This window comes from Azolla caroliniana, unplaced genomic scaffold (genome assembly GCF_043228905.1).
Source record: "Azolla caroliniana isolate FFs.n. ecotype wild unplaced genomic scaffold, voAzoCaro1.0.p SCAF_14, whole genome shotgun sequence".
NCBI lineage: Eukaryota > Viridiplantae > Streptophyta > Polypodiopsida > Salviniales > Salviniaceae > Azolla > Azolla caroliniana.
This window is the reverse complement of record NW_028230449.1, coordinates 20,582,861-20,609,559: the sequence shown is the minus strand read 5'-3', so window position 1 is coordinate 20,609,559 and position 26,699 is coordinate 20,582,861. Positions and strand designations below refer to the sequence as shown.

Below are 26,699 nucleotides of genomic sequence, written 5' to 3'. Positions count from 1 at the left end.
TCAATAAGTCATCCACTCCAAACTTGCCCTATAACTTTTAAATCTATTGTCTAGCATGGGAGATGTGCATCTCTTGCAATCATGCATTTGAGTCTCCTACACCAAGCCCTTTCGAGTAGCATTTTGCTCATTCTTTCAATGACTCTAGTTTATTGAGAGGTTTTTTTAATCGTGAAATGCTAGACAATCTATCAAATTTTCTTTATACTTGGTCTCAGTGTCACTCATTGTGCACATAAATTTTATGCATGAATTATGTTATGATATCACCCTTGATAAATTAAACATCTATGTAAGATTTGAATACAAATGAGCTCCCCTAATCAAGCTCGCTAGATGTCACTATCTTTTGGATATGTATTAGTATCCAAAAAAATTATGATTGCATGATATTGTAAATCTTGACAACCAAAGGATATATACCTTAATAGTAAAACCATGATATTTGAATTGTGGATGGTTCTTGATTACGACAATGCCAATATGTCTATTAAAGAGATGAATTGTGCACATAATATAGGTCTTGCCATTTTGAATGAGGGATAATTATAGCGACGACATCATGAATATTTTAAAAAGCGAGAAAGCATGAGTTAGGTATGCATCAATATATTTAAAGTTTGATGATCACCTTGTTTATGGATCTCATTGTTTGATAAATGGCAATAGTAAAGAAATGCATATATATTTTTCTATTTGTAACAAGCAAACTTAAAGAGTTGAACCCTACTCTAGATATCCACAATAATAATGGAATTACGTTAGAATAAGTGATGAAAACGTGTGGATGGATATCCTAAGATACTTGCCATCCTCATTTTAAGAAGTTTACTTTAGGTTTATTGAACCTTCAAACCATTAAAGAAATTGACAACAACAATTACTGGCCATGGATGTTGAGAGATGATGTTCGTAAATGAAAAGCCATATATAGTCATGGTGTGCCATCTAGTTAGTTTTTCTTCATTTGTATTCTTAATCTTACTCTTGTTTGCACATGTTTTGTTGAAGGTTTGAACTATATTATTGTAGATTTCAACAACAAGAAAGCCATTGCACTATTATTAGTGGTTCAAATACATTGATGAAGAGACAACAAAAATCCAAAAGTGGAAATAGGCACATGAATAAACATATATCGATGTTTAGATCGTTGATGGTTACACCATATTATTCATATCAACAACGAAAACATTGTCAAGGGTTAAAGAAAGAAGCTTGATAACTACTCATAACTGGAGAAGTATATGGATGGACAATTACAAAATATTGTACATCTCAACATCAACAATAATAACGTATCGTAGATGTTGGCAAAAACAACAAGAATGTAGCGTAGATATTAGCAACATCAACAACAATGTATCGTAGATATCAACAATAACCAAAACAATGTACTGTATCTTGGCAACGAACAACAACAACAATGTATCATAGATCGCAACAACAATAAACCACTGTTGATCTCAATAACGATCATAATATGAATCGTTGAGAGACTTGGGATATTAGTTGAGAGCGAGAAAACTATGCCCAAGGTGAGATCAATCATTAGAAGATTCATAATTCATGTTGCTTACTACGCTAAAGGACATACTCTAATTTTGTATGTTATTGTTTCAAGAGTTGTATTAGAGTTATTGACAATTGTTTGGCTTAATTTTTGGGTCTGGTTTCCCTGCAGAGAACAAAAAGGTTTGAACGCAGACGACCCCGACCCACGGGGGCCCAAAAAAAAAAGAAGGAAAAATGAAAAATTAAACAAATTAACAAAAATTGATTTCACAGAACAGAGCTCTAGGTCTGAGTTTAGGGTTTCGACTGTGCGTGCAGAGCGAATCCGTCTCCATCGCGACTCCATGTTTTTTTCGAAGGCGCTTTCTCCTTCGCTGTAACTCCGAAGATTAGGGTTTTCTCAGTCGATCGTTGGGCCTGCTTATTTTTTCTATACGTGTCTACTTTTCAAGATTTCGTCTTCGTGGAAGAAGTTCTGCGAGGCACCCTAACAGGCAGCTCATTGAAGAACTGTGATTGACGTCGCAGCGGGAATATATCTGCAATTTCTGCATACACTGATTTTTACAGACACATAGATGTCTTCACGAATGTTTCTGGATTTCTAAAAGGTAATGCAAAGTAGTTCTACTTTATATTTGGAAATGGTGGTTGTTAAAATTAGTTTCATCTAGTATGAATTTCTCTATAAACGACACTTTTTCTAGAGAACAGCAAGCCAAGGCATACAATTTGCCAAAAGAAAACATAAAAAAAATGCCAAGTGGGCCAAAAATATAAACTTTGTATTTAATCAATCATCATTATTGAATAAAGAGAGTATGCCAATGGTGATCAAAGGGCTGCCCATAAGTAAAATGTTGTGATATGGTACAGGAAGGCATACATTATTCTACAGAGGCAAAGCATAACGTGTGAAAAATGTGAACAAGTCTAACATTTGAAATTTTTTGGAAGGAATGATCATCATTGTTTAGTAAAAAAAATGTGGCTCTTGGAGATCAAGCTATGTATCTATAATTACAAAGCTATGGATTGTTGTATGATTGCATAATGCATACATTTTGTGACAATACTGGATCACAAGCTATGCAAATTATGCCAGTGTCAAATGAGTGAATTTGGCAAGTAATGTATCACTGTTTGGCTAAGAGAGTGTAAATAGCGATCAAGCATATATTCTTAGATGCCCATAATTAGAACAACTAAGATATGTGGTGTTGTGAAGTTGGCAACTGATGTATCATCAGCATTGATTTAAGAGAGCATGGTAATCAATCCATGAAAAAAATTCCGGAATTTGAAAAATTGTTTAATTAAATAGCTGCAACAAATTTCATTCATTAACTTCTGGTAATAGTTTTGATTAGACCACTAAGGCTAAGGCCAATAGCTCCAAAGGAATCAAACGTAACTTATACTGATTTTGATCCATCCTATAGTATAATCCACTTATAGTACTTTGAAATGGTCCAGTTGATAATCACATCATGCCATGGTGATGGATGCATACTGTTACATCTGAAGGTTTGTGGCTGTTCTAAACATTATGAAATTTCAATTGAGTGCATGTTCTAGGAACCTGTGTCTTAATGCTTTCTGGCTATTCTTGTCTATCACATGGTTTCAGGACTTTCATTTTGGCAGGAAATGATTGAATATTGTTTGTATTTGTATGCGGTCTTAAATTCTGCAAGCTCTCTCAGACTTTTTTTTTCTTGGGCAGTTTGGTTGATTTTTATTGAGAGGAATCATGTATATATGTTTCATTGCATTACACTCTTCTGTGGACTATGATTAATAGCATAAAGATTAAAGAACTTGAGTATACAAATAACTACTATACAATAACTGAAATTTATCACAGAGAATCAGGCTCCATTCATGCTAATAGTCATGATAATCTTATTGTCTTTTGGTCTAAGACTCTTTCACATGTTATGGTAATACTCTCTGGCATCATAACCATGGCATGCAGAGGGTTATCCACCTGTTTTCTGTCTATTCTTACTTCAAAAGACTGTACTATGGCAGGTTACTCAGAGAGAGAGGCCTTCCTACAACCCTGTACCCTGGAGTAAACCCAGGGTTTTGGCGCTCCTAGTCAATGCAGAGAAAGATTCCATGGGTGCAGGAGTTGCTGCTGTTGCTGGAATAGAGAATGGACCATCATCTTCCTGCACAACAATTGAGGAGGCTCAAGCTGAGCTCAGGTATTTAAAGCAAACTTGATCGTGTCTTCAATGGTATTCTGTAAATCTTCTTTATACTCTGCTTTGTTTAGGCAAGAGCTCGCTGGGCGCAACGAGCGGCGAAGGGAGCTAGAGTTTTTGGAGAAGGTATGAAGTCATTCTTGATATTTGTCATGGTTATATGGTTAGGCAAATCGCTGATCAGAATATTATTCTTCATTTGAGAAGGGAGGAGATCCTCTTGAATTTAAACTTGTGGAGGGCTCTGCTGGTCTGTGGTCTTTTTCCCAAACAGATTCATTTGGCAAGAATCTGCTTTCTAGGTTCTTCTTAACTCCGCTCTTTGAATTTTTGTTGTAGTGATGCTATATGTTTTTTCGCATGGAAATCTTAGCATCTTTGTTTTCACTCTCTTGCCAGTGATGGAAATCTTAGCTATTCACTTACCAACTTTACACGAGAAGACAAGTTAGATTTTTCTCCTGAAGATGGTTTAGAGTTCAAAAGGGCCCGAAGCTCTACTGGGAAGTTCTTTGTTGACCGGTGTGCTACTACCATCAATCCAATTGCAAATACACTTCCCACCAGTATCAGCTCCTCCCTTGACCATGATAAAAAAAAAGCATCTGACATATGCAAGAACAATAAGACAGCTGTGAAAGGTCAATATGCAAGAAGGAATAGGCAAAGAAGTAACCGTTTTGGAAATGGGTGCGCTGTCGTATTGGATTCAGGGAAACTTGAGGTTGAAGGTGGATCTTCAAATTACTCTTCTGGAATTAGAGATCCTCTTCTCCATGATGCCAAGCTTAAAGATGCCATTAAAGAGGAGCAAATTCCAGTTTCTACCCAAGACATTTCTTTCCAGTCTAATGATTTTACTGTTATAGGATGTCCAAAAGAAACGGAAGCAGTTACCATTGATATTGAAAATTCCACAGAAGCTACACAGTCTTTGCTTAAAGGGGATGCTGCAAACGTCGATGAACAAAGCAAAGATTTGCAAACCATAACTCAACTCCGCTCCAATGAAAGTACTGGGAAGACAGTTTTAGAACTGCCAGTAGAAGAAAGGGCTAGAACTTCACTTCCATGGAGTGCAGAAGCAAAAATCTCAGGTGGACATGAACTAGAATCAACTATATTGCTGCCTGTAGAGGAGGAGAAGCAAGTATGTAGCGAACCTATAAAAGAAATAGAAAGCATTGTACAAACAGAAAGTTCGAAAAAACTCTGTATCCAAGTGGGCAGCCATATTGCAGAATATGGTGGAAATTCTAATGGAAATGACCAAGTGACAAATGGGTTGACTAATTCTGACATGATTTTGCAGCCAGGATGGAATGTTACTGCTCTTGTATCCGAGGGAAATCAAAATCTTGATGCAAAAGTTAACCCTACAGGCGTAAGTCTAGAGCCTGTCTCCAAGTCTTCCATTCTTGCTGATAAGACTGCAGCTACTTGTTCTAGTTCAGATAATAAGGTCAATAATGATGTGCTCCCTGGAAAGGTCCTAGAAGTGGAGTGTGTAAAAATCAAAGTTGAAGAAACATCTGTGCGAGTTGCTAGCCCATCAACAGCACGATTATCTGACCAAAAAGTAGTGGATATGCAAATGCCTTTAGAAGCACACAATCATCATCCAAAATGCTCTGAAGGTGGGGATGTGAGCTCTGGGAATGCCATTGCTGAAGATCCACAGGTTAACAGTAGTGCTTTTTTATCTGCGAGGGTGCCGGCCATAACATTGATACAAGAAAAAAGTGGGGCATCAGCGCTATCAGATAATATGAGGGAAGTACACGATACTCTTTTTTCTGTGAAGGAAAAAAGTGTTAATGAGGAAGATGAAAAGAGCAAGGTGGGAGAATGGTTTGTGTGATATGTTGGTCAAATATGTTTTTTATATTTTCATATTGAGTTTATGTCCTCTGCAAAATCACAGGCTTCTTTACAACAATGTACTGATGTGATGAAGCCAAAGTTGATCCAAGAACCACCATGGAAGAAATCTCATTGGGACTTTGTCTTGGAGGAAATGGCATGGTTAGCCAACGATTTCATGCAGGTACTTACCTTGACATAAATGCAGTATTTTTATATAAAATTTTATGCAACTGTAACTTTTAAAGTGTTTGGAGAAGCGTAGACATGTTCTTTGCACTAAAATGCTAACATTTCAGAACCAATGGAAACAATCTGAGTTATATTATGTTCTGTAGCTATATCTCCTTTAAACATCTTAGAAATGGAAAACATATCAAAACACATACATCTATATTTATGTACAATTATTTATGCACTGGTATGTGTATCTGAAACAGAGCTATATTTGGCATGGTAAATGAAGATATAAAAACGTACACACATGCTGACATATACTTTGCAACATTATTATTTATCAGTGAAATGCTTTATATGGCTCTGGGCTTGGAAAACTCCTTCAGTATTTTATGTTGGATTGGTGTTACATTATTTTCATGAAGTTTGCGCTAGTTGGTGTGAATTTGTATCTGGTTTATCATGTATTGTGCAAATGTCAAAAATTTATAGATTTTTAGTATCTCGACATTTTTGAAGTTCTATTATTGCAGCTTTGCTTGGCTAGATTATATAGCTGAGGAGATTTTCTCTAATGAACTTTGATATGCCAGTGTTTAGCTAGATTATATAGTTGAGTAGATTGTCTCAGATAAGCTCCAATACACTAGATTTTTTCCAGTTTGGATAGTTATGCTGATGTGTAGTATTGATCTCCCATGGTATTAGCAAACAGCGTGGAAGTTGCTCCTGTAAAAGGTAAAAAGGGAATGATCTTCGTTGTGGACAGCTAAATACATAGCAATCCAAATTCTCTCACTTCTGGATTTAGAAAGAAGACAGAAAGAAAGGTTTAATAATGTCTTTTAAGAGGAAAAAATGGCCTATAGAACCAACCAAGAGATCACATATTGAAATGTTGTCTCGTCTTTGGGATCAACAAACCAAAATAAGTGTAACTACATAAAAGCAAAATAAAAAAAACGACTAAGGAATCTCATTTTCTGTACATGTAACATTCTCAAGTAGGATAGATCGTAATTTCTTTCTTTGAAAGATCTCCGACATGGGTTCATCCAGAATGAAGAGATCTCTGAAGCGAGGGAACCACCTTTACTTGTCGATGATAAGGGTGGGGAGACTGTGGTCCATAGGGCTGAGATCATGCGCATGACCATTTGCTGTTGCCCGATCTATTGTAACTCCCAAGGAAGATGGCTCCAGTATGGAAGAGCATCTGAATGCCTTCCAAGGACTCATAAATCAGACCACCTCTCTAGAAGTACCTCTAGCTGATAAGGTATTAGCACTCCTATTGATGGGATCCCTTTCGGATAGTTGGGAAACACTTGTCACATTAGGACTTGCCGGATCGGAAGGGAAGCATCTAACTCTAGAGAAGGTAAAGTCGAGCTTGCTGAATGAGGAAGCTCTTTGGAAGGATAAGGAGGCAATTGCCGACCCGAAGGTTCTAGTCTCGGAAAGTGATACGCATAGAGGAAGAGGCCGTAATCGGAGTCCCCACAATCGAGAGAAATCGGGGACAAGGTCGAAGTCGAGCGGAAGGCCCACGTGCTTTTACTTTGGAAAGCCAGGGCACTTCCAGAAGAAATTGCCGACACTTCCGAAAAGAGAAAGGGGGAGCCGACAGTGCCGACACGAAGAAGAGTTCGGAGCTGAAAGGCACGTTGGCTATCGCAACAAGTGAGGAGGAATTGTTGCTCATAAGTGAGCAAAATGAACTGAACCTTGTCGACAAAGAATCGACATGGGTAGTTGATTCAGGGGTGTCGTTCCACCTAACCCCCGACAGAAAGTGCTTCTCATCATACAAGGCCAGAGACCACGGTCTCGTAAAGATGGGAAATGAAGGAGCTTGCCGAATTGTCGGCATAGGAGATGTGTGCCTGGTAACGTCGACTGGGTGTCGACTAGTATTGAAGGATGTCCGACACGTTCCGGAAGTTCGACTGAACCTGATATCAGCCGGTCGGCTAGATGACAAAGGCTACATGGGTAGCATCCGGAACGACGTCCTGAAGTGCAACAAAGGGAGCTTAATTGTGGCACGAGCTTAGAAAACCGGCACACTGTACTTAATGCATGCTCGGATATGTCGGTCGGAAGCAAATGTGGCAACTGACACTGTCGGTGAATCACACAAAAGGTTGTGTCACATGAGCGAGAAGGGATGCGGAGACTTGCCGATGATGACCTCATTCCGGAGGTGAAGAATGTGCAATTGGTGGAGTGCACCGACTGTTTGGCCGGCAAGCAGAACAAGACCTCCTTCCAAACCTGAACCCCGACAAGGAAGAGAATGCTGTTGGAACTCGCGCATATCGACGTATGCTATGTAGACACCAAGTCACATGTTGGTCCACAATATTTTGTGACCTTCATCGATGATTGTAGTCGGAAGTTGTGGGCTTCCGTCCTGAAGACCAAGGACTAGGTACTGTCGGTCTTCAGAGAGTTCCATGCGAGAGTCGAACGAGAAACCGGTTGACAACTGAAAGTAGTTTGAGCCGACAATGGTGGAGAATACCGAGGTCAATTCGAACAATACGTCGGTTGAAGGGTATCCGACTCGAGTATTCCGTGCCAAAGACGCCAGAACTCAACGGGCTGGCCTAGAGGATGAACCGGACTATTATGGAGGTCCGAAGTATGCTAGCACATGCTAAGTTGTCCAAGAGGTTTTGGTCTGAGGCGCTAATGACAACAGTGTACGTGATTAATAGATCACCCTCAACACCCTTGGATGGAGATGTTCCACAAAGGGTGTGGACTGGCAAAGACGCGTTGTACCGACACTTGAAGGTGTTCGGTTGTCTTGCCTACGTGCATGTAGTTAAGGATCAAAGGGGAAAATTGGATCCAAAATCTTGGCCATGCATATTTCTTGAGCAGTCGGAAGTTTGATGTATGCAATGGTATGTACCAGGCCGGATGTAGGGTACGCAGTCGGAGTCGTCAATTGATACATGAGCAACCCCGGAAAAGAGCATTGGGCAACGGTGAAATGGATACTTCGGTACTTGAGAGGCACGTCGAGCATGTGTCTCCGATTCGGCGCAGGTAACGCCATGTTAGAAGGCTTTACCAACTCAGACATGTCGGGTGATGTCGATACCAGTTGGTACATGTCCGGGTACGTGATGACTTGTGTAGAGGGAGCCGTGTCGTGGCAGTCAAGGTTGCAAAAGGCTGTGGCATTGTCCACCACGGAAGCCGAGTACATGGCAACTGTTGAAGTCAACACGGAACTGATATGGATTAAGGAGTATGTTGGAGAGTTGGGAATTTGACAAAGTGAATTCCGACTCTATTGTGACAACCAAAGTGCCATCCACTTAGCAAAGAATGTGGCCTACCACTCTAGGGCCAAGCACACTCAAAAGAGATATCACTGGCTCTGAGAGCGGGTAGAAGAAGGGGAGTTCGCACTGAAGAAGATCCACACCTCGGAGAACGGATCCGACATGCTAACAAAGGTGTTGTCGGCAAAAAGGCTAGAAGCATGTTGGAGTCGGGTTGGATTGGTGAAGACCCATCCAAAGTGAAGGGGGAATTTGTTGAGAATTAGGTCCCATTGAGATGGGCCGAATTCAGGATAGAGGAATATGCGACACCCGGTCGGAAGCCGGAGAAGTGTGAGACGGATCAGATGGATCCGATCCGGAACCGGATGAAGTCCGGATGAGTATCGAGAAAGAAGGTCGAAATTGTAAATAGGTTTTGAGTTGAGCCTATTTAGGCCAGTTATCTAGGGCAAATTTTATGGGAAGGGTGTTGAGTCATCTTGTTCATTGTCTAGTTGAGTGTGTATTTGAATAACTGTGTGTACAGTGCGTGCGAGGTCGTTGCCTCTGCAGTAGAACAGACGAAACGTGAGAGAGCGAGAGAGGAAGAGAGCAAGAGTATCTCTGTTGTAACCGCCTGTTGGCGAGGAGTACAAACTCAGGTCAGTGCTTGTGAGTTTGTCTTGTTGTACTTTTCTGTCATAGTGATTTGTTCGGTGTCTAGGGGCAGCCGTGGTTAATATGACTTGTGTACTTTAACCACGTTAATATCTTGTGTACTTTCAATTTTGTTTCCCTCTGTATTTGCTTGTACCCATTCCGCATCTGACTCGGTTGTGGCCAAGTTCTCGTTTTTTGTATCAGAATTGAGCCATATAGTTTAGCCAAGTAATGGCCAATCATGGTTATCCTATAGTTGCTTGGCATCTTGGGGGCTCCATTCTTGAGGATTGGCACAGTAGTATGCTGAGTTCATCTAGGAGGGAAACCCTTACACATGGCTCTATTAAAGATGTGTGCTACCAATGGGAGCAAGGTATCACGGGCGAAGATAAAGTGCGCACCCACCAATCCATCATGATCCTGGGCCTTCCCAAATTGTAACTGATCAATGACATTTCTTACATTTTGTGGAGTAAAAAAGGTTGATTCATGTGTGCGTGAGCCATATGGGTGAGGAAGAGGAGGTTGCCCTGGAATACCATATAGGAACTTTGCATATTCATGCCACACCTGAGGTGAGGTCGGTTGTGTGGTAGGTTGCCTCATTAAACATTTTCCATGCTCTTTTACTTTCTTGTCCTAGAAACACGCAATACAAATGATCTTCGACTTTAGCTAAATACAACCTCTTCTTCTTCCTTATGAGGTGTTGGAAGGTTGCTCTCGCTTGTTTGTGTATAAATGCCCCGGGTTACGTCACGCTGCAAGCATCTCCTTGTATCACGACATTCCTGATGATACCGACTATTTTGTATTACTCTACCAAGTTTTGGGGGATTGGTCGTTGTGTGAGGAAAGACATTTGTGGCTGCTTTATGCAATGATTTTGACAATCCTTGGGTAAGTTCATCAAGGGGTGCGAAAGGATCCAAATCTAGCATGCCATTGTATACTCCACAACTATACGCATCGATTGTCTCGTGAGTGAATCGATACTTAGCCAGCCCACTCTCCTTAGCATATACATCCCTTGTGCATGCATCCTTTACCTCGAAGCGTAGATACACATGATCTGCTGCCAAGCCAATAGGTCTACCTGATATAGTGAACTCTTTTATTTCAGGTATAAAAGATGGTGATCCCATTAGATAAATGACTGTGTTTGCACCTCCTTTTGGGTTCCAACATGTCAAAGCATTCGATCCAAGCCATTGTAATCCATTATATATCACAAATCCATGCGCACTTCCCAAAGCTAGAAAGTGTTTGCCATATTCAGTTATAGCACTCTTGAGCTTGTCGCTTTAGACCAACCTCTTCTGCCATAACTTCTCCATAAACAGCCTCGTTGGTGTCAAACGTAGTTGTTTGTTCATCCTTGGTTCGTGCATTAAAGTCTCCTAATAGTATTATGACCCCCATAGTAGCAAATCTTATGATATCATCATATTATGGTAGATACGGTGATTTGCCGAGGGGTGCTAACCTTGAGTAGGAAGGTGGAAAGTAACAAATTGCAATATATAGCTTCCTAAGATCCCCTCTTTTGATTCATATCCACATGTAACGTGCATCTACGTCCTTATGGACAACATGCACTCTATCATGGAGCTCCTTTTTCTATAACACAGCCACTAGTCCCTAACCTCTAGTGCTTCTTGGTGTTCGAGGTTGGGAACGCATATTGACTCCCATCTATATCCTTGTACCTCAGGGAGTTTGCTAGCCATGCATTGGTGGGTCTCTTTATACATAGCAATATCTGTGTTTTTAAAGGTATCTTCAAAATATCAGACATCTGTCCGTAGAGAGCCGTTACAATTCCATATAGTCATGTGTAGGGTCTCATAGGCCATATATCGTCATGTGGTTCTCTTCTTTGTAATAATGACCTCATCATCTCTATATACGGCCCATTTTCCTTGCTTTCTTGCATCATACACTTGTGGCATGTTTTCTTTGCGCTTTGCCACTTGGGCTGGAGTGAGATCGTCATCTACGTATATTTTCTCACCCTTGAGTGCCTTTTTTTTAGATAGGAAAGCTTTTTTCTTGTCAATATCCATGAAGCGGATAATAAAGGCTTTAGCTCTAGACTCATCTCTTCCCACCCTCCACGCTGAAGCAAATGGAATATCTGATGCCTCAATCTTTGTTTGGTTCTTGGCATCTTCTTGTGGGCTTCGTTTTTTGGCCCAACCAACCACTCGTACAAGCAATGCACGAGCGTTCACCTTGGTATTTTCTTCTAATGTAGCATTCATCATTTCTATCCTATCCACTTATGTTCCTTTTTGCTTTTTCACTACCTCTATTCAAGGAACATTTGCTTTAATTTCATTTTGGGCATGCTCAACTTGAGCTTTGGCATCTTTGGCCATATCTGACCATGTTTGCATTTCCTTTGTGACATTGGCTTTAACTGTAGAGATACATTTTTCCACTGCTTCTTGTCCTTTTTCTAATCGACTTTAATAGCTACTAACTCAACCTTATTGGAGGATATTTCATCCTTAAGGTATTGTGTCATGTCATCCTTGAGCTCTAAGTTTGATTTCTTGACATGGCTTGTTATGTCTTTCCGCATCTCTTCTAATAACTCAATCTTGAGAGAGGCATACAACTCTGTTTTCTATTTCTCTATCTCCGTTTTTATTTCTTCTTTTAGTGCTCTTTCTATATCCTCTGTTATAAGATTGATCTCTTGCGCAATCAAATGGCATAATAGATAATGTTTCCCATTTTCGACATCAAATGGAATGTCGAATGGGGCTTGTGTTCTAGGTGCCTTGTGCGCCCTTCTAATGCTATTCTGGGTGCTTCCTTCCCGTCTTTTTCGTCTATGGTATCATCTTGGGGTCTTCCATGGATCTGGACCCTCTTCGTGTGTGTCAAGCTCCATATTTTCATTTTGTTTCCATTCAGACTCCATGGTGTCTTAGGAAAGCAGGTACAGGGTATGGAATGTAGAGGGCAGAGGGGACAGTATAGATTCCAGGAATTCCTACTTGGCAGAAAACACAAAGGATCAGACTTGGCAGAAAATGCAGGGAATCAGATTTGGCAGAAAACGCAGAGGATGAGACATTGGAGAAAACGTAGACAGATATGGCCATTGTTCAACGCAGAGGATCAGAGAGAGAGAGAGAGAGAGAGAGAGAGAGAGAGAGAGAGAAAGAAAGAAAGAAAGAAATATTAACATTCAGTTTTGTTAAATAATGAATTGTGTCATCTCCAAGGCTTGTTGTGATATGGGATTAATAATTATTTATTTGGTATTCAAACACTTATCTTGTTGATTATTAACTCGTGTCTTAATCTTGTACAAAAGTAATCATGCAAGAATTCACACTCAAAGATTGTCAAGAATCAAGTCACGTGAAACTACTGCCAGAAGTTTAACACATTTGCTATATAACAGTGAAGCATCAATGCTTAACAACTTTGCAACGATGTTAAAGTCTGTTGTCGCAAAGACCAAGAAAAGTCACCGGCACTCCTTAGATATATTTATTTGATATGAACCATTATGTTAGAGAAACTGTAGAAACAAATATTAAAAATCTTGTATTGAGGTCTGCGATTGAAACATAAAAAGCAGTTTCATCCAGATAGGGGGCTCATCCTTGTTTCAATTCCTTGTTTCATGCTTCATACATCCATAAATGTTTGATTGCAATGCACCAGATTGGAGATCTCAGCTGAAATCTCTCGCTCTCTGTTTTAGGAACGGCTTTGGAAAGTTGCTGCTGCTGCACAAGTTGCAAGATGGATTATGAAAGAGAGACATCAGTCAGAGTTTGAAAAAGCAGAAATCCAGAAGCAACAACAGCAAATTGCTCGAAGTTTAGCTAAAAAAATTACGAGTTTCTGGCATTCAAGTGAAGCACTTCTTAGAGATGTTGTTAGGAATGATAATGTTTCAATGCCAGTTTTATCAAGCAGTAATTCGGAAAAAACAGCCATTGATAAGGTATTGTGCAAGAAAACTTCAAATTCATTGTTCTCTATCATTAAAAAAAATACAAGTATCATTCTGTAATGTTTCCGTCTTATTTTGTTGTCATGTTTGTAAGCAGATTGAAGTGGTGCCAATATCTGCTGTGCCAAAGGCTCTTATAAATAGAACTCTTCCTGTACATAAGTATGCTATACGATTCCTCAAAAACTCCACAGGCCAGCAATCATTGTCTCAAGCAGAAGCCCCTCCCACACCAGATCGTGTGTTTGAATCTGGATTGTTTGATTTTTGGGATGAAAAGCTCCCAGAGGTATGTAACATTGTTTATGTTCTTGTGTTCGCATTTACTGTTCTCTGATTGATAATTTACAAACAGGAAAGCCTTCTCTACATGGTCCCTAATCATGCCATGGAATTGTACTGCCAATCAGTAGTATCACAATGGGAAATGGTATGCGCCAATATTTGATGTATTTATAGAAACATATGTAATGACCTGTTGTAAGACGGCTCTGAGAATGGTTTATCTCACAGGAATATGAGCAGAGACTTCAAGAACATGAATCTATGTTAACAGAAGCAGAGGTGCATGCTGCTGGAGAAGCAGTGGAATATACGACTGGAAATTGTAAGCTTGAACTGTGAAATTATTTTCCAAGATCACGTGTCTCTTCATAATAGCATGTCTTACCTATAATTCATTGTGATGCAGATGGTGGAGGTTCATTCATTTCTTCAGTTGTTACCGGTAAACGAAATTCGGGATTGCATGGTAGTATCCCTATAAAGCGAATGCGTACATCTGCGGTGGCAGCAAGACAGAGAGCTGCAGGAGCAGCTGGACCTTTAGTGTCTGGATCAGCTGCTCATCTTGGAAGATCAGATATCTCCAGTGGTGACACAACTTCACAGCAAGATGAGATCACAACAATTATTGAAGGCTCCTCAGTATCAGGAAGAATCACTGATGCTGAATCAACTGGGGCATTTATGAGAAGTAATATAACTGCAGATGGAGTAGATAGTCCTCTCAAAAACAAGAAGAAAAAGAAGAGCAGGCCTGTTATTGGGGGACATAGTGCTTCTACTTCATATGATGTATGTTTCTTAGTGTTTTCTTTTTGCATGCTCATATTTTACCTATTATTATGTAAACATTGTTTCTATGTTGCAAAAATCTTTTCTACATGGCAATATATTTTTCTCGAGCATTAGTATAAGGATAATATGCACACAGAATCTAAAATTTGTACCTACACAAAGGTAGAGCTGCTCTACAAATTGGATATTAATGTGGACTCCCATATATTTGGAAAAATAAGAAAGATATACGAAGCACACAGTTGAAGCTAAGGAGAATGGTTAGCACAAAGAGACCAAGATCAAGATATGCCCACTAAGGGTCCATTAACAATTTGGAAAACAAATGACTACAAACATATGGCCTAGTTATAAGAGGGGTCACCATGTGTTTATAGTCTTTGTTCAATGAGAACTACCTAAAATGAATTTGGTAACTATAGGTTGGCCTGATGTATAATTTCACATCCTTTCCTGCAATTAAGTTTGTTATTGAAGGCAATGATGGTTGTAACAGGCGAGAGAATCTGAACCACCATGGCAACATATTGCACATGAACCGGTAGCTTTATGCTTCCAATTGTCTTGTATGTTGGTTTTCAACTAGCAGATTTGAACATTGACGCTAATTTGATAAATTTGGTGTCATATTTGTAGAAGGAACACTTAAAGCACAGAGGAGAGCAGTCTACAGGAAGTGCTGGATTGGAAGGACTTGGTACATCTTGACTTATTATTTTTGACGTTTAGTGCTGGAGTCAAAATTCAACCTGAGAAATCTTGAAGTGTTAAAATCTGGTTGGGACTGCAGGAACATTTCATGGGGCGGGAATTGTTACTAATACTAGCAAACTTATTAATAAACATATTCACAGTCGAGATCGAAGCAAAAAATACAAGGCTAGCAAGGTACAATAGCATTGGTTTTCATTTTGATCTCCATTGTGCTTGGTTTAATATATGCTATTTTATATGATTAGGCTTCCATAACTCAACCTGGGTGTGGTGTACCGTGGTCATCAATTGAAGATCAGGTTTGTTGGCTCTATAAGCTTGCATCATATTTGAGAAACTAAATACCTGAGGACATCTTTGATATCTAATCTGGCTTCATGCAGGCAATCCTTGGACTGGTATATGAGCTGGGTTCTAATTGGGAGCTTGTAAGTGACATATTGAGTTCCAATTCACAATTAAAGGTACATGAACTATACTAATCCTCCTTAACAATTACCTGCTTTAGTAGGTCTTATTTTTTGTTGATTTGTACTGTGTATTAGTTAAAAATTTAGCCCACTAGAAGTTCTCTACATAGAACACATCCTGGCTAAAAGGCCGAAACATTACCATTCTGTATTTGGACCCTCACAAGGGACCAAGTCTATTTTATATCTCCTTAACTACTTATTAACAGCTCTGTGATTGTATATATGTAAATTTGAAATGCATGAAATGTCGTTTGTACTCCAAAGAATCTGCATTTCATCCACATCATCTATTCCTTGTGGTTTGGTCATATCCTTGTTCCATGATAGGAGTCAGTCTTTCTTGACTCCATGCGATCCTTTTTTGTGTTTTAAAATGTGAATGCAGTTCTATGAATTAAAATTTGGGAGGCTTTAAAAAGGGAACAAAACAATTGCACACTTGCAGTGCTAACTCAAATGTCTCAATTACACTATGCTTCATACTATTGTATGGGTGTTATGTTTTTAAGGAAAATATGTGTGTATAAAGAACAATTGGAACATACCTATCTTTTCTCAAAGATGAGCTGATGGTTCTGATCCGCTCACTCTGCCTTAAGAAGAAGTTACAAGGGATTCCCATCTCTCACTGATCCACCTTATTGATGGTCGCTGTTTCACTAGACATGATAAAAGAGTTTATTGATACATTGCCACATGGGAGAGCCCATGATGGATTAGTTGCTGAACACTTCTTATATGCATGAGATATTTTGTACCACTAATTGCTCACCTTTAAATGGGGTCATGTGTGAGGGCTTTCCAGAAGTTTATCAATCAATATTACCTCCTTAATAGTGGAGATCACTGGATACTGAGCAATTATAATGATTGTGATTATACATTAATCGGTTAGGATATATGATTCCATTTTAGAGTGACGAAAATTCTACACGAGACTGGGCAGCAGAAGTAAGACATTTAAGTGGCATGATAACCTTGGGATCTCTAGAAAGACAAGGTGCTTACTTACAATTCCAAGAGCCATGGACAAAGTTATGGCTCAAACTCCTAAAACTGAACTGTGTAATTTTCCATGAGAGTGAGTGAAGAGGAAAGACACATGGTGGATTTAAGAGTAACCCATCACTCCCATTGGACAACGATGCCATGTAATTACACCTTCCTGCATATATCATCGGATGGATTTGCCATTTGTCCCATGTACAGGGAGTCACATATATCGCATGGTATATACACATCTCATTATTTCAACCACAGATGGCAACAGGAATATATGACAATCTGGAACCAAGTAATTGTCTTCCTAGTTATGCTATCTAGAAACTAAGACTGAGGAACATATATATGTTGAACCCCTATTTTCTGTGAGATCAGACAAATGTATCCTGGCCCATGTACAGGGTGACACATATCTCACATAGTATATACGCATCTCATTATTTCAACCACAGATGGAAACAGGAATATATGACAATCTGGAACCAAGTAATTGTCTTGCTAGTTATGCTATCTAGAAACTAAGACTGAGGAACATATATATGTCGAACCCCTATTTTCTGTGAGATCAGACAAATGTATCACTGCCTTTTCAGGGAAGGTCTTGGACCAAAATGCTTGACTCTCTTCGTGCTAGAACTTGAGAGCAAATGAGAAAGAAAGATATATTAATGTCTTTTAAGAGATAATCACATATCTCCATTTGGGGAGAAAGGAAGATATCTTAACCTCTTTTAAGAGGCCGAAATGGCCTAAGACTAAACAAGGCATAACATCTTAAAAAGTTGTCTTGTATTTGAGAACAAACCAAAATAAATGTAACCAAGTAAATAAGAATTAAAAATAAAAATGACGAGAATCCCATTATCTATATATGTAAGATTGTCAAGTCAGATAGAGAGCGTAATTTTTGTTTTCAAAATATCTATAGATAGATTGATCCAGAATGGAGAGATCTCTAAAGTGCGCGAAACACCTTCGATGATGGGAGATAATGGCCTTTATCTGCTGATGATAAGGGTGATGATATCGTGGTGCATTGGGCCAGGGCCTACGTGCACGAAAGGTTGCTTATGCCTGATATATCGGAACCACTTTGCAATGTCCTGGTCATGAGCACACTTGTGTGGGCCTTGTTTGACTTATAGAACGAGTAGGAGTGATGGGGCTAAAGAAAGTTGTGATAGTTCTTTGTCCATGAGCCTGTGTGGTTGTATTGTTGTCCTACAATAAATTCTCCATATGTCTATTGAGTTCTAGTATGTGATCAATATGTCGAGAAGGGCTCTAATGATCAATATGTGATCCAAAGTAGTGAACCAAGCCCACTCAGGAAAAGAACAATTGATAATCTCTTGACAGCCCCAGCCTTCGTCCCACCTTTCTCCATTTCTGCCCCTCGGAGCTCAACAAGCATGGATAATCAGCAAAGAAGCCATTCAAGAGGAGTACAGAAATTTATTGGTCACACTGGTTATGACCATGGGAGCCTGTATTTCACTATTTTACAAAGATTGAAGCCATCAATCATAACAAAGAAGCCGTATGCCACGCTGATGTGACCCCTTTGCTCGAGCACATCTAATGAAGGGCATTCTGAGAACTAACTTGTTATGTATACATTATTTTATTATTTCTTTATGGTGGACCATGTGAATGTAAACATTTGTAAAAAATAACATGTGAATGTTATTTTGACCTTTTAACAGATGCTAATACATTGTTCTTTCTTTCTTTCATCTTTTTATGCTTGATCTTCTGTATTAATGCTTCAATCATTTCAGGGTATATTTCGCAAACCTAAGGACTGCAAAGAGAGGCATATATTCCTTACAGAGAGACTAGGAGGTGATGATGGAGATTGCCCAGATGATCCCAGCTCCTCAAGTCATCTGCCAATATCATTGGGACAGAAGGTTCCAAATGTTTTGTATCATATTCGATCTAATGAGATCAATCGTAAACCTGTACTTATTGTTGAATAATTAATTTCTACGCAGGGAGGCACTAGATTCCTACCTCAGCATTTGGAAGAGACTTTGAAAAATCATGTTGATTGCATTTTACAGTTACATCAACGAATTCGAAACAAGAGACAACAGGTTTCGTTTAGGTTCTAATTGAAAATATTTATATAATCTCTGCTCTATTATTTACACACTCTTTTTGCAGAATGAAACTCAAGAAAAAAAGCAGCTTGTGCCAGAGCATGAATCACATGCATTGAAACTTGCTGTTCCATTAACGTATTCTACAAAACTCTTTTCCTTTTATTTCATAAATTTGAAATGGGAAGTTCTATATTGTTGAGCTTCAATGCAGTATGATCATAAAATATATGTAAACTGTATAGTGTAAATCTAGATACATTTTAACATAGTATTCATTATGTCAAGGCCTCTAGAATTGTGCGAGCAAGCAGCAGAATGTGGTGCTCATCCTTGTTCACTGCAGTCTTCTGGTTTTGGGATGGCAAACATGATGTCAGGAACAGGATTGCGGCCAAATTCGTCTATTATGTCAGTATTGCAAGGATCGAACAATTTACAATTAAGTGCTTCAATTCCCCCACCTGCAATAAGTGCTGCTATGTCACGGTAGTCTCCTATGCATGATTTTTTGTCCATATCTTACTATCTTTGGTTTTCTTGATTGTTAACTTTTCAGCTGATATTCTGAGTTCTGAAGTTATGTTATTTGATGGGGTTAGTGATGCGCAGAGAATGGGCCCTTTAATGAGGCCACTGACATCTGAGGATCATCGTATACGCTACAATAGGATTGTTGCAGGGAGAGGTATGCAATCTCAATGTATATCTGGTCCAGCAGGAATATTGCCTTTCATGGGTTTGCCAAATTCAGTGGATTCTGGTGGTACTCCTGCGACACTTTCTCCAGGAAACAATGCAAATTTTGTGGGTGGGTTAAATAGGGGCGTGCCTCTGGCAAGAAACAATTTTCCTGGAATGGGACCAATTGGTGCACAGAATAATACTGCAAGCATGAATAACGTGTTGCCATCTGTAGGAATGAGCTTACCAGGGGCAGGCAGTGCAATATCCTCAAGTGCAAACACGATGAGGAGACCTGTTAGGGATACAATGACAATGGTATTATCTATACTGCTTATTGAATTTTAAAGGACTAACAACTTGAAATAATAATATATGTTAATATAGGTCATGCCAAATTACACAACATTATGTAGATTGTGTCAAAAGAGATGTTATACCAGCTATTTAATGTTGCTCAATATTGTAATTGCCTTTACTACTACCAGTCAAATTTATAATTATGTAGGTTGTGTAATAAAATGATCTAATATTGCTGTATTCTATAATACAGTGTTAGGTAGGTTGTGTTATAATACATATTATATATGCTGTATCTGTTCTAAATCCTTACTCTCATATAGGCTGTTACAACGTTTTTATTCTTAAGTCTTGTTCTGTTCTCATATTTGAATTATGATGTATTTTCAGGCACCTACACAATCAACAGCCTTTAATAGTGCTAACAACAGTGTAGTATCATCGCCAATTAATCTAGTACAATCTCCACAGCAGCAGCAGCAGCAGCAGCTAATACAACACAGCACTTTTCAAGCTCAGCAACATAGTCCAAGCTCAAGCCAACAACCAAGTTATAGCATGAATATGCGTGTGGGGAAAGACCGCCAGCAGTTGTCACAGCAAGATTCACAGAAAAGGATGCAGCAGCAACAACTGAGTCCAACAGCTAGCAGCTCATCACAGTCTATGTTCCCATCATCATCACAAACATTTATTTCTGCTTCTCAATCACAGCATATTAATCCCTCTCCTCATGGTCACATGTTTCCACAACCATCTCACCTGCTAATGCAGTCTCATGGTTTGCCCCAGGATTCTGGAACTCAGCAGATAACAGGAACAGGATCTGTAACTTCCCCAACAGTACCCACTATTTTGTCTGCTGGGCAATCAAATGGTCAGCAGCAAGCTGTTCCACCTGCACAGGTTCCACTCCAGACAAAACAGAGTTTATCAAAACAGCAACAGCAACATCTTCAAGGGAAAGGCATGAAAGGGATGGGGAGAGGAAGTGCAATCCAAGGACACCTGAATTCTCAGCCTCAGATTCTTCAGGGACAACAAATGGCTCAATCTCAGCAGTTGTGTGGGCAAGCCCAACCGTCTGTTCAGAATCTGACAGCACTGCCACAGGTGGTACCGGATGCATTAGTCCAACAATATCAGCAAAAAAAATTTGGAAAACAAATTCCTACAGCACAGGCTAGTTCTGTATCCATATGTTCTACTTCTACTTCTACTACTACCACCACAACCACCACCACCACCACTACCACCATCATCCAACCTACATCTCCATCAGCAGCATTAGCATCACCTCCAACACAACAAGCACCTGCAAAAGCTCCTTCGTTGTCATCGACTCAACAGCAGCAACGTCGCATGAATCAGTCATCGCAAGCCCAACAAAGGAGGCCTCAACAAGGGCAGGCGGCAAATGTCCAACAGGTTGCAAAGAATGGAGTACAGTTGAGACCTAGTGTATCATCTCAAATTTCAGCTGTCTCTCAGCTCAGTAATAGTACTAACAATAGCCCTTTGGTGTCTAATAGTACTGCTAGTGGTAGTGTAAGTATGCACTCTCAACAATGGAAATCCGGACAACAATTCTCATCAATGTCAGGCTTGTATAACTTGAGTCGAGGCAATAACAATGGAGCAGCAGCACAGGTTCCTATGGCAATGGGCATGGTTACACCATCGTCAAATGGCAATGTGGGAGTGACAACAAATACCAGCCAAGTCTCTCAAGAAGGCAGAAATGCGATACAACATACTAATGGCCAAAAACCATCATCAGTTATTGCGTCGCAGCTCATGGGACCTTCACAGAGACTATCACCCCAGCAGGCACCGCAAATTAGTTGTTTGCCAAATAGCCCAGGAGGAGCCCCACAAGTTCGCCCGGCGTCATCTGGGACTACGCCTGTTCCTCCAGAGTAAAAGGTGTGTTGAATTGAGGAGTAGTTCTATAATATATTCTTAAAAGAAAAGTATGAGAAATATCTCTCTAACATCTCGAATTATCAAAAGTACTTAACTAATTATAAAATATCTGAATATCTTTGAGTCATTCAAGATGAGATCTTGGAACACCTATTCATTGTGTGTAATAGGTGTGTTTGTCCTTGAGTAAGAGAGAGAAAGAGATTTTTGCAATATAATACTGGATTTCTCTCTCCCCATCTCTCTCTGTATATATATCCATGTCCAGAACACCTCCAGTCGCTCCCCCGCTCGTTATGTATATATCCATCTCCAGAACACCTATACATATACACATGTATCCGGAACACCTATTCAATGGCCCAGGGATAACAGTAGGAACTAGTAAAGGTACTAAAACACTTCAGATTTTTGCAATATAATACTGCCCATCTCACTCTGTATATATATCCATCTCCAGAACACCGATTCATTGTGTATATATATATACCTCCAGTCTCTCCCCCTCACGTTATGTATATATCCATCTCCAGAACACCTATACATATACACATGTATCCGGAACCCTATTCAATGGCCCAGGGATAACATTAGGAACTAGTAAAGGTACTAAAACACTTCAGATTAGGAACTAGTAAAGTCACTAAAACACTTCATAATAGGCTATTTTTGATATTTTTCGCTATACTAAAACACTTCAGATTTCTGACGGTTGGGTCTTGTATTGGTGTGTGTTTTGTAGTTAAAAGAGGTCGGTCTCTCCATGTACGATCTTTTATTGCCTTTCTTGCTCCTGGTAGTTCCTCTGAGAAGTGCTATGGAAGTTTGACATGCCTAAAATTCGAGTTGTTGAGAATGGTATGGTGGTTGAGCAGCAACCGTTTGTAGTTAGAAAACTGCCTATGCTATCTCACTGATTTCCACACCAAGCTGTGGTGTTAATTGTATCTCATTCTTTGTATTTTCCCTGTAATTCTAGCCCAGGTTTCCTGGTTTGTATGTTGAATATACCGTGCGAAGCACTATTCAAGGTGTGTCGCAGTTTTTTTGTGATTTAGTTTCAAACACAACATCCCCTCTCTAAAATGAAAATGTAGGTTACATGACATGGGCCCCAAAAAACAAAAGGCTCAAAAATCTCATTGGGCAAGGTACTTCTCAAGCTATGTAATAAAAGCAACAGGTTGCAGATGCTTTTTCCTTCTGTGTTTCTTGGGATGTTGTATCATATGTATATATGCTCCAGTTGAGTTTCAATGTATAGTGGTAGCTCACCAGTCATGTAAGAACATTGGGTTTCTGGTGGTTATCTTGGTGAGTTTACGTTCAGTGTTGTAGACCATTAATTCATGGTGGGCTATTTGTCTTTGAAACTAGTGGATAAGAAATCATATTTTAGTATTGATTAAGATATCCAGAGCAAGGTAATGTGCTGTGCTAAAAGGATTCTATATATCTGTGTTCTCTCACATGTCTGAGTGAACTCCTTCAAGAGAACTAATGTTTTAAGTTCTAGCAAATATTTTTTCTCGTAACATTATTGAATGCCACCAGTGAAATAGATTGAATGAGCAGTCACCGAGTTTTTTTATGTTGTGATGACATAGTCTTATTTACTTATATGAATGCCTGCCACAAAGCTCAAGTTAGTTGTTGTCTTCAACATATCAAAACTATTTTTGCCCACACATAAATAATCTCATTTAGATGCAAATTCATGAAACATCAGGGTCATGTAGATTGTAAAATTTGGGAGCTTGTTTCCCAACGTGGGGTAGAATTATCTAGTGTAACTGTTGAAAGAAGAGTATAAGATGCAATCTCAAATCGTTAGCTCAATTAGGTATCACTATTGAAAGAAGATAGAATATAGGTTGGCTATGTTTGTATGAGTTATTTATGCCTCTCAATACAGGAAGCTACATTAAATTTGGACAAATCAGTGATGGCTTGCTCAAACAATGTAAAAATGCTAGTAGAAAAAGTGCATTTTGGTTAATCATCTTAGTTAGGATAATGTTTGGGTTATTAATAGAATGTTAAATATAGAATTTATCATGCCTTGGTATTCTAGGTTGTTTTTCGTCTTATGAAGAATGAACGAAAGTGCAAGAGGTGGATGTGGATGTGAAATATGCGGGAGTGTTTGTGGGGTTAGCATGCGGGAGTGTTTGTGGGGCAATGAATTATGCATACAAATGGTGTTTGGTCTTATAGCCTACATAAGTATTCTTCTCCAATGTGTTGAAATCATGTATTTGTGAAAGTCTATCTTGTTCAACTTGAGTCATATCAGTTGTAGATGATCTTCAAATCCAAGGATTCTTGGATAAGTTCTCCAAGAGATTTCAAAATGTCCTTATGAAAGGTTTTAACGCCGCTAATACATAGATTTTGCCCATTTCTTGACCCCAAAGCTCATGGAGATTAAAAATAAGGACAGAGAGAGAATGAAACACTAAAGATCACGATTTCAAAAATTGAGCGATCCCTTTAGTTTCGACGCCATTGCACCTTAATGGTCAAATATAACTCTCAAGATTCTTTTAACTTATTTCTAAGATGTGATTAAAATCATTGTATTGTGGCCATTGTCAAGTGATAGATAGCATGTACATTCTTCAAATTCTAGTAGGTGGTATGAGATGTCAATGTCCATGGGAACGAGTAACAAATATGAATTTTATTGGTGAGGCCCATATTGCCAAGATGTGAGTTTGGGGTTTTATCACCATAATCACATGTAAATCAATTGTGAAACCAGAATGGTCACAAATCCACAGTAAAATCACGAAGCCAACAAATCCATGTGAAATATGTGCTTCAAGTGTTCTGCTATTTCTGTAATTCTCCAAAGAATACATGTCTCTTAAACCCTCTTTCCCTGTCTCTGCTAAACCCTAATCGATAATGCGAAGCTCTCAATGGATCCTGCATTATTACTGTTGTTACACACAGAAGCGTTTCATGTCCACACCAAAGATCAAACTGAAGGCCGACCCTTCTCTCGACCTTCACGCAGAGAGAGACAAGCTTCTTCGGCCCATCTTCAAGATCAGAGATCTTCTTCTCCGACGAGAGGATCACTCTCTCAGACTCAGATATCTCGATATAAAACAGAAACAGATAGGGCTATCGAAGAAGAACATTGGAGTAAAAGCTTATATAAGGAAACATCCTAACCTCTTTGAAATCTTTGAGGACCCTCATACCAAGGAGCCATGGTGTCGGTTAAGCAAAGCCATGGAAGATTTACTTGAAGAAGAGAAGCGGATTTATTTAGGGATTGAAGATGAAGTTGTGATGAAACTTAGGAAGATTTTAATGATGGCCAAGGAGAAAAGGCTTAAAGCAGGTAAGATTGATTTTGCAAGAAGGACTTTAGGTCTTCCTGATGATTTCGCGACACGGGTTGCACCCTCGTATCCTCAGTATTTCCGAGTTGTCGGTAAGTCCCCATCACCTTTCATCGAATTGGTTGCTTGGGATGAGAGTATAGCCTTTTCTGAGATGGAAAAAAGAGCAAGAATTGATGCTTCCAAGAAGAAAATCGATGTGAAGATGGAAGTTCCAAAGAAGAAAATTGATGCAAAAATCGAAGTCTCAAAGAATGATGGCTTCGGTTTTACTGATGTTGAGACTTTGGATATGGGAAAAGGTGCAAGAAGCAAAGGTTTGGATATAGAAAACAATGCAAAAATTGAACCTTCAAAGAAAAATGGCTTTGTTTTCAATGAGATCGAGACTCGTGGGCAACCTCTAGCCTTCAAAATCACTCACTCTCCAGGCATGTTTCTTAAGAGAAAAAATCTCGAGCTTCTCGAGAGATGGCAAAAGCTTCCATATGTGTCCCCTTATGAAGACTATAGTTGGGTCAATCTGGGAACATTTATTTCGGAAAAGAGAGTGGTGGGTGTTCTTCATGAGGTATTATCCCTCACACTTGAGAAGAAAGCTTTAATGCAAGTTTTGGGTCGATTCCGAGATGAGTTTGGTCTGCCTCAAACAATAGGAAAGCTTGTCAATCGTTTTCCTGGAATATTTTACCTTAGTATGAGGGGGAATAATAAGACAGTTATCTTGCGAGAAGGTTACGAGAGAGAATCCTACTACAAGTCTCATCTCATTGACGGTGATCATCCGCTTGTACATTTAAAGTATAAGTATGCACAAATGGTCCGTGATGGCCCTCGTATACGAGCACGTTTAAGGGAAAGTGCCAAATCAGGAATTGATGATGAAGGCCAAGTTGAAGAAGAATTGTGTAACATGGGTGAGGAAATGGGATCAGAGTTTTCAGATGAAGAATCTGATGTAAGCAATAGTGATTTCATAGATTCAGAATTGGATGATGATCATATTGCAATCAATGAATATGAAAGTGAAGAGGGTGATGTAAATCCGAAGAAGAAAGCAAAACCCAATAAGGAAATATGGTAGAAACTGACTGAAATGAAATATTCTCAAAAAACAGGTTAATGTACATCCTGTAGAAATAGCAACATACAATGTTAGACTGCTGTCAAATGGATATATCAAATCAAAACCACTGAATCCTATGCTAGTATTTAGGGTTCCAAAGTTGGTGTTTTGCATGTCATGATGATGATAACATGATAAGTATAATTTGGTGATGGTATTATCATGCATGGTGAAGAGTTTCCCTGAGTTCTATAGTGCTCTTGTTAGTAAAATACGAGCTTTCAAGATTAGGGCAT

General features: G+C 39.3%; 2 protein-coding genes across 5 annotated transcripts; both read left to right on the top strand.

The window, feature by feature from the left end:
- The first annotated feature begins 1,678 nt into the window (after nucleotides 1-1,678).
- LOC147855866 (chromatin modification-related protein EAF1 B-like) lies at nucleotides 1,679-23,310 on the top strand. Of its 4 annotated transcripts, XM_087330529.1 has the most exons (24): nucleotides 1,679-2,126; nucleotides 3,550-3,728; nucleotides 3,800-3,854; nucleotides 3,936-4,030; nucleotides 4,128-5,568; nucleotides 5,653-5,775; nucleotides 13,443-13,688; nucleotides 13,795-13,986; nucleotides 14,053-14,127; nucleotides 14,211-14,304; nucleotides 14,389-14,774; nucleotides 15,274-15,318; nucleotides 15,414-15,474; nucleotides 15,568-15,665; nucleotides 15,737-15,790; nucleotides 15,875-15,955; nucleotides 18,748-18,879; nucleotides 18,964-19,065; nucleotides 19,136-19,209; nucleotides 19,360-19,560; nucleotides 19,674-19,759; nucleotides 19,862-20,073; nucleotides 20,446-21,981; nucleotides 22,724-23,310. In XM_087330529.1, the coding sequence occupies exons 2-23, from the start codon at nucleotides 3,640-3,642 to the stop codon at nucleotides 21,976-21,978; spliced, it is 5,475 nt and encodes a 1,824-aa protein (XP_087186655.1). In that variant the 5' UTR covers nucleotides 1,679-2,126; nucleotides 3,550-3,639; the 3' UTR covers nucleotides 21,979-21,981; nucleotides 22,724-23,310. The 4 variants fall into 4 exon arrangements, with proteins under 4 accessions (XP_087186655.1, XP_087186654.1, XP_087186652.1 ...); XM_087330526.1 differs by having other exon boundaries at nucleotides 1,680-2,126; nucleotides 19,674-20,073; XM_087330527.1 differs by having other exon boundaries at nucleotides 1,680-2,136; nucleotides 3,561-3,728; nucleotides 19,674-20,073.
- Nucleotides 23,311-24,828: 1,518 nt separating this feature from the next.
- On the top strand, nucleotides 24,829-26,608 carry LOC147855865 (protein ROOT PRIMORDIUM DEFECTIVE 1-like). The gene has a single exon (XM_087330814.1). It carries the CDS (start codon nucleotides 24,892-24,894, stop codon nucleotides 26,419-26,421), a length of 1,530 nt encoding a protein of 509 aa, XP_087186940.1. The 5' UTR covers nucleotides 24,829-24,891; the 3' UTR covers nucleotides 26,422-26,608.
- Nucleotides 26,609-26,699: the final 91 nt, after the last annotated feature.

Excerpts from the sequence above, each read along its gene's own strand:
- LOC147855866 (XM_087330526.1), top strand. The coding sequence starts at position 3,640 with ATGGGTGCAGGAGTTGCTGCTGTTGCTGGAATAGAGAATGGACCATCA. Across the intron at positions 15,791-15,874 it reads GGTCATCAATTGAAGATCAG|GCAATCCTTGGACTGGTATA; the intron begins GTTTGTTGGCTC and ends GGCTTCATGCAG. Across the intron at positions 19,066-19,135 it reads TTCGAAACAAGAGACAACAG|AATGAAACTCAAGAAAAAAA; the intron begins GTTTCGTTTAGG and ends CTCTTTTTGCAG.
- LOC147855865 (XM_087330814.1), top strand. The coding sequence starts at position 24,892 with ATGCGAAGCTCTCAATGGATCCTGCATTATTACTGTTGTTACACACAG.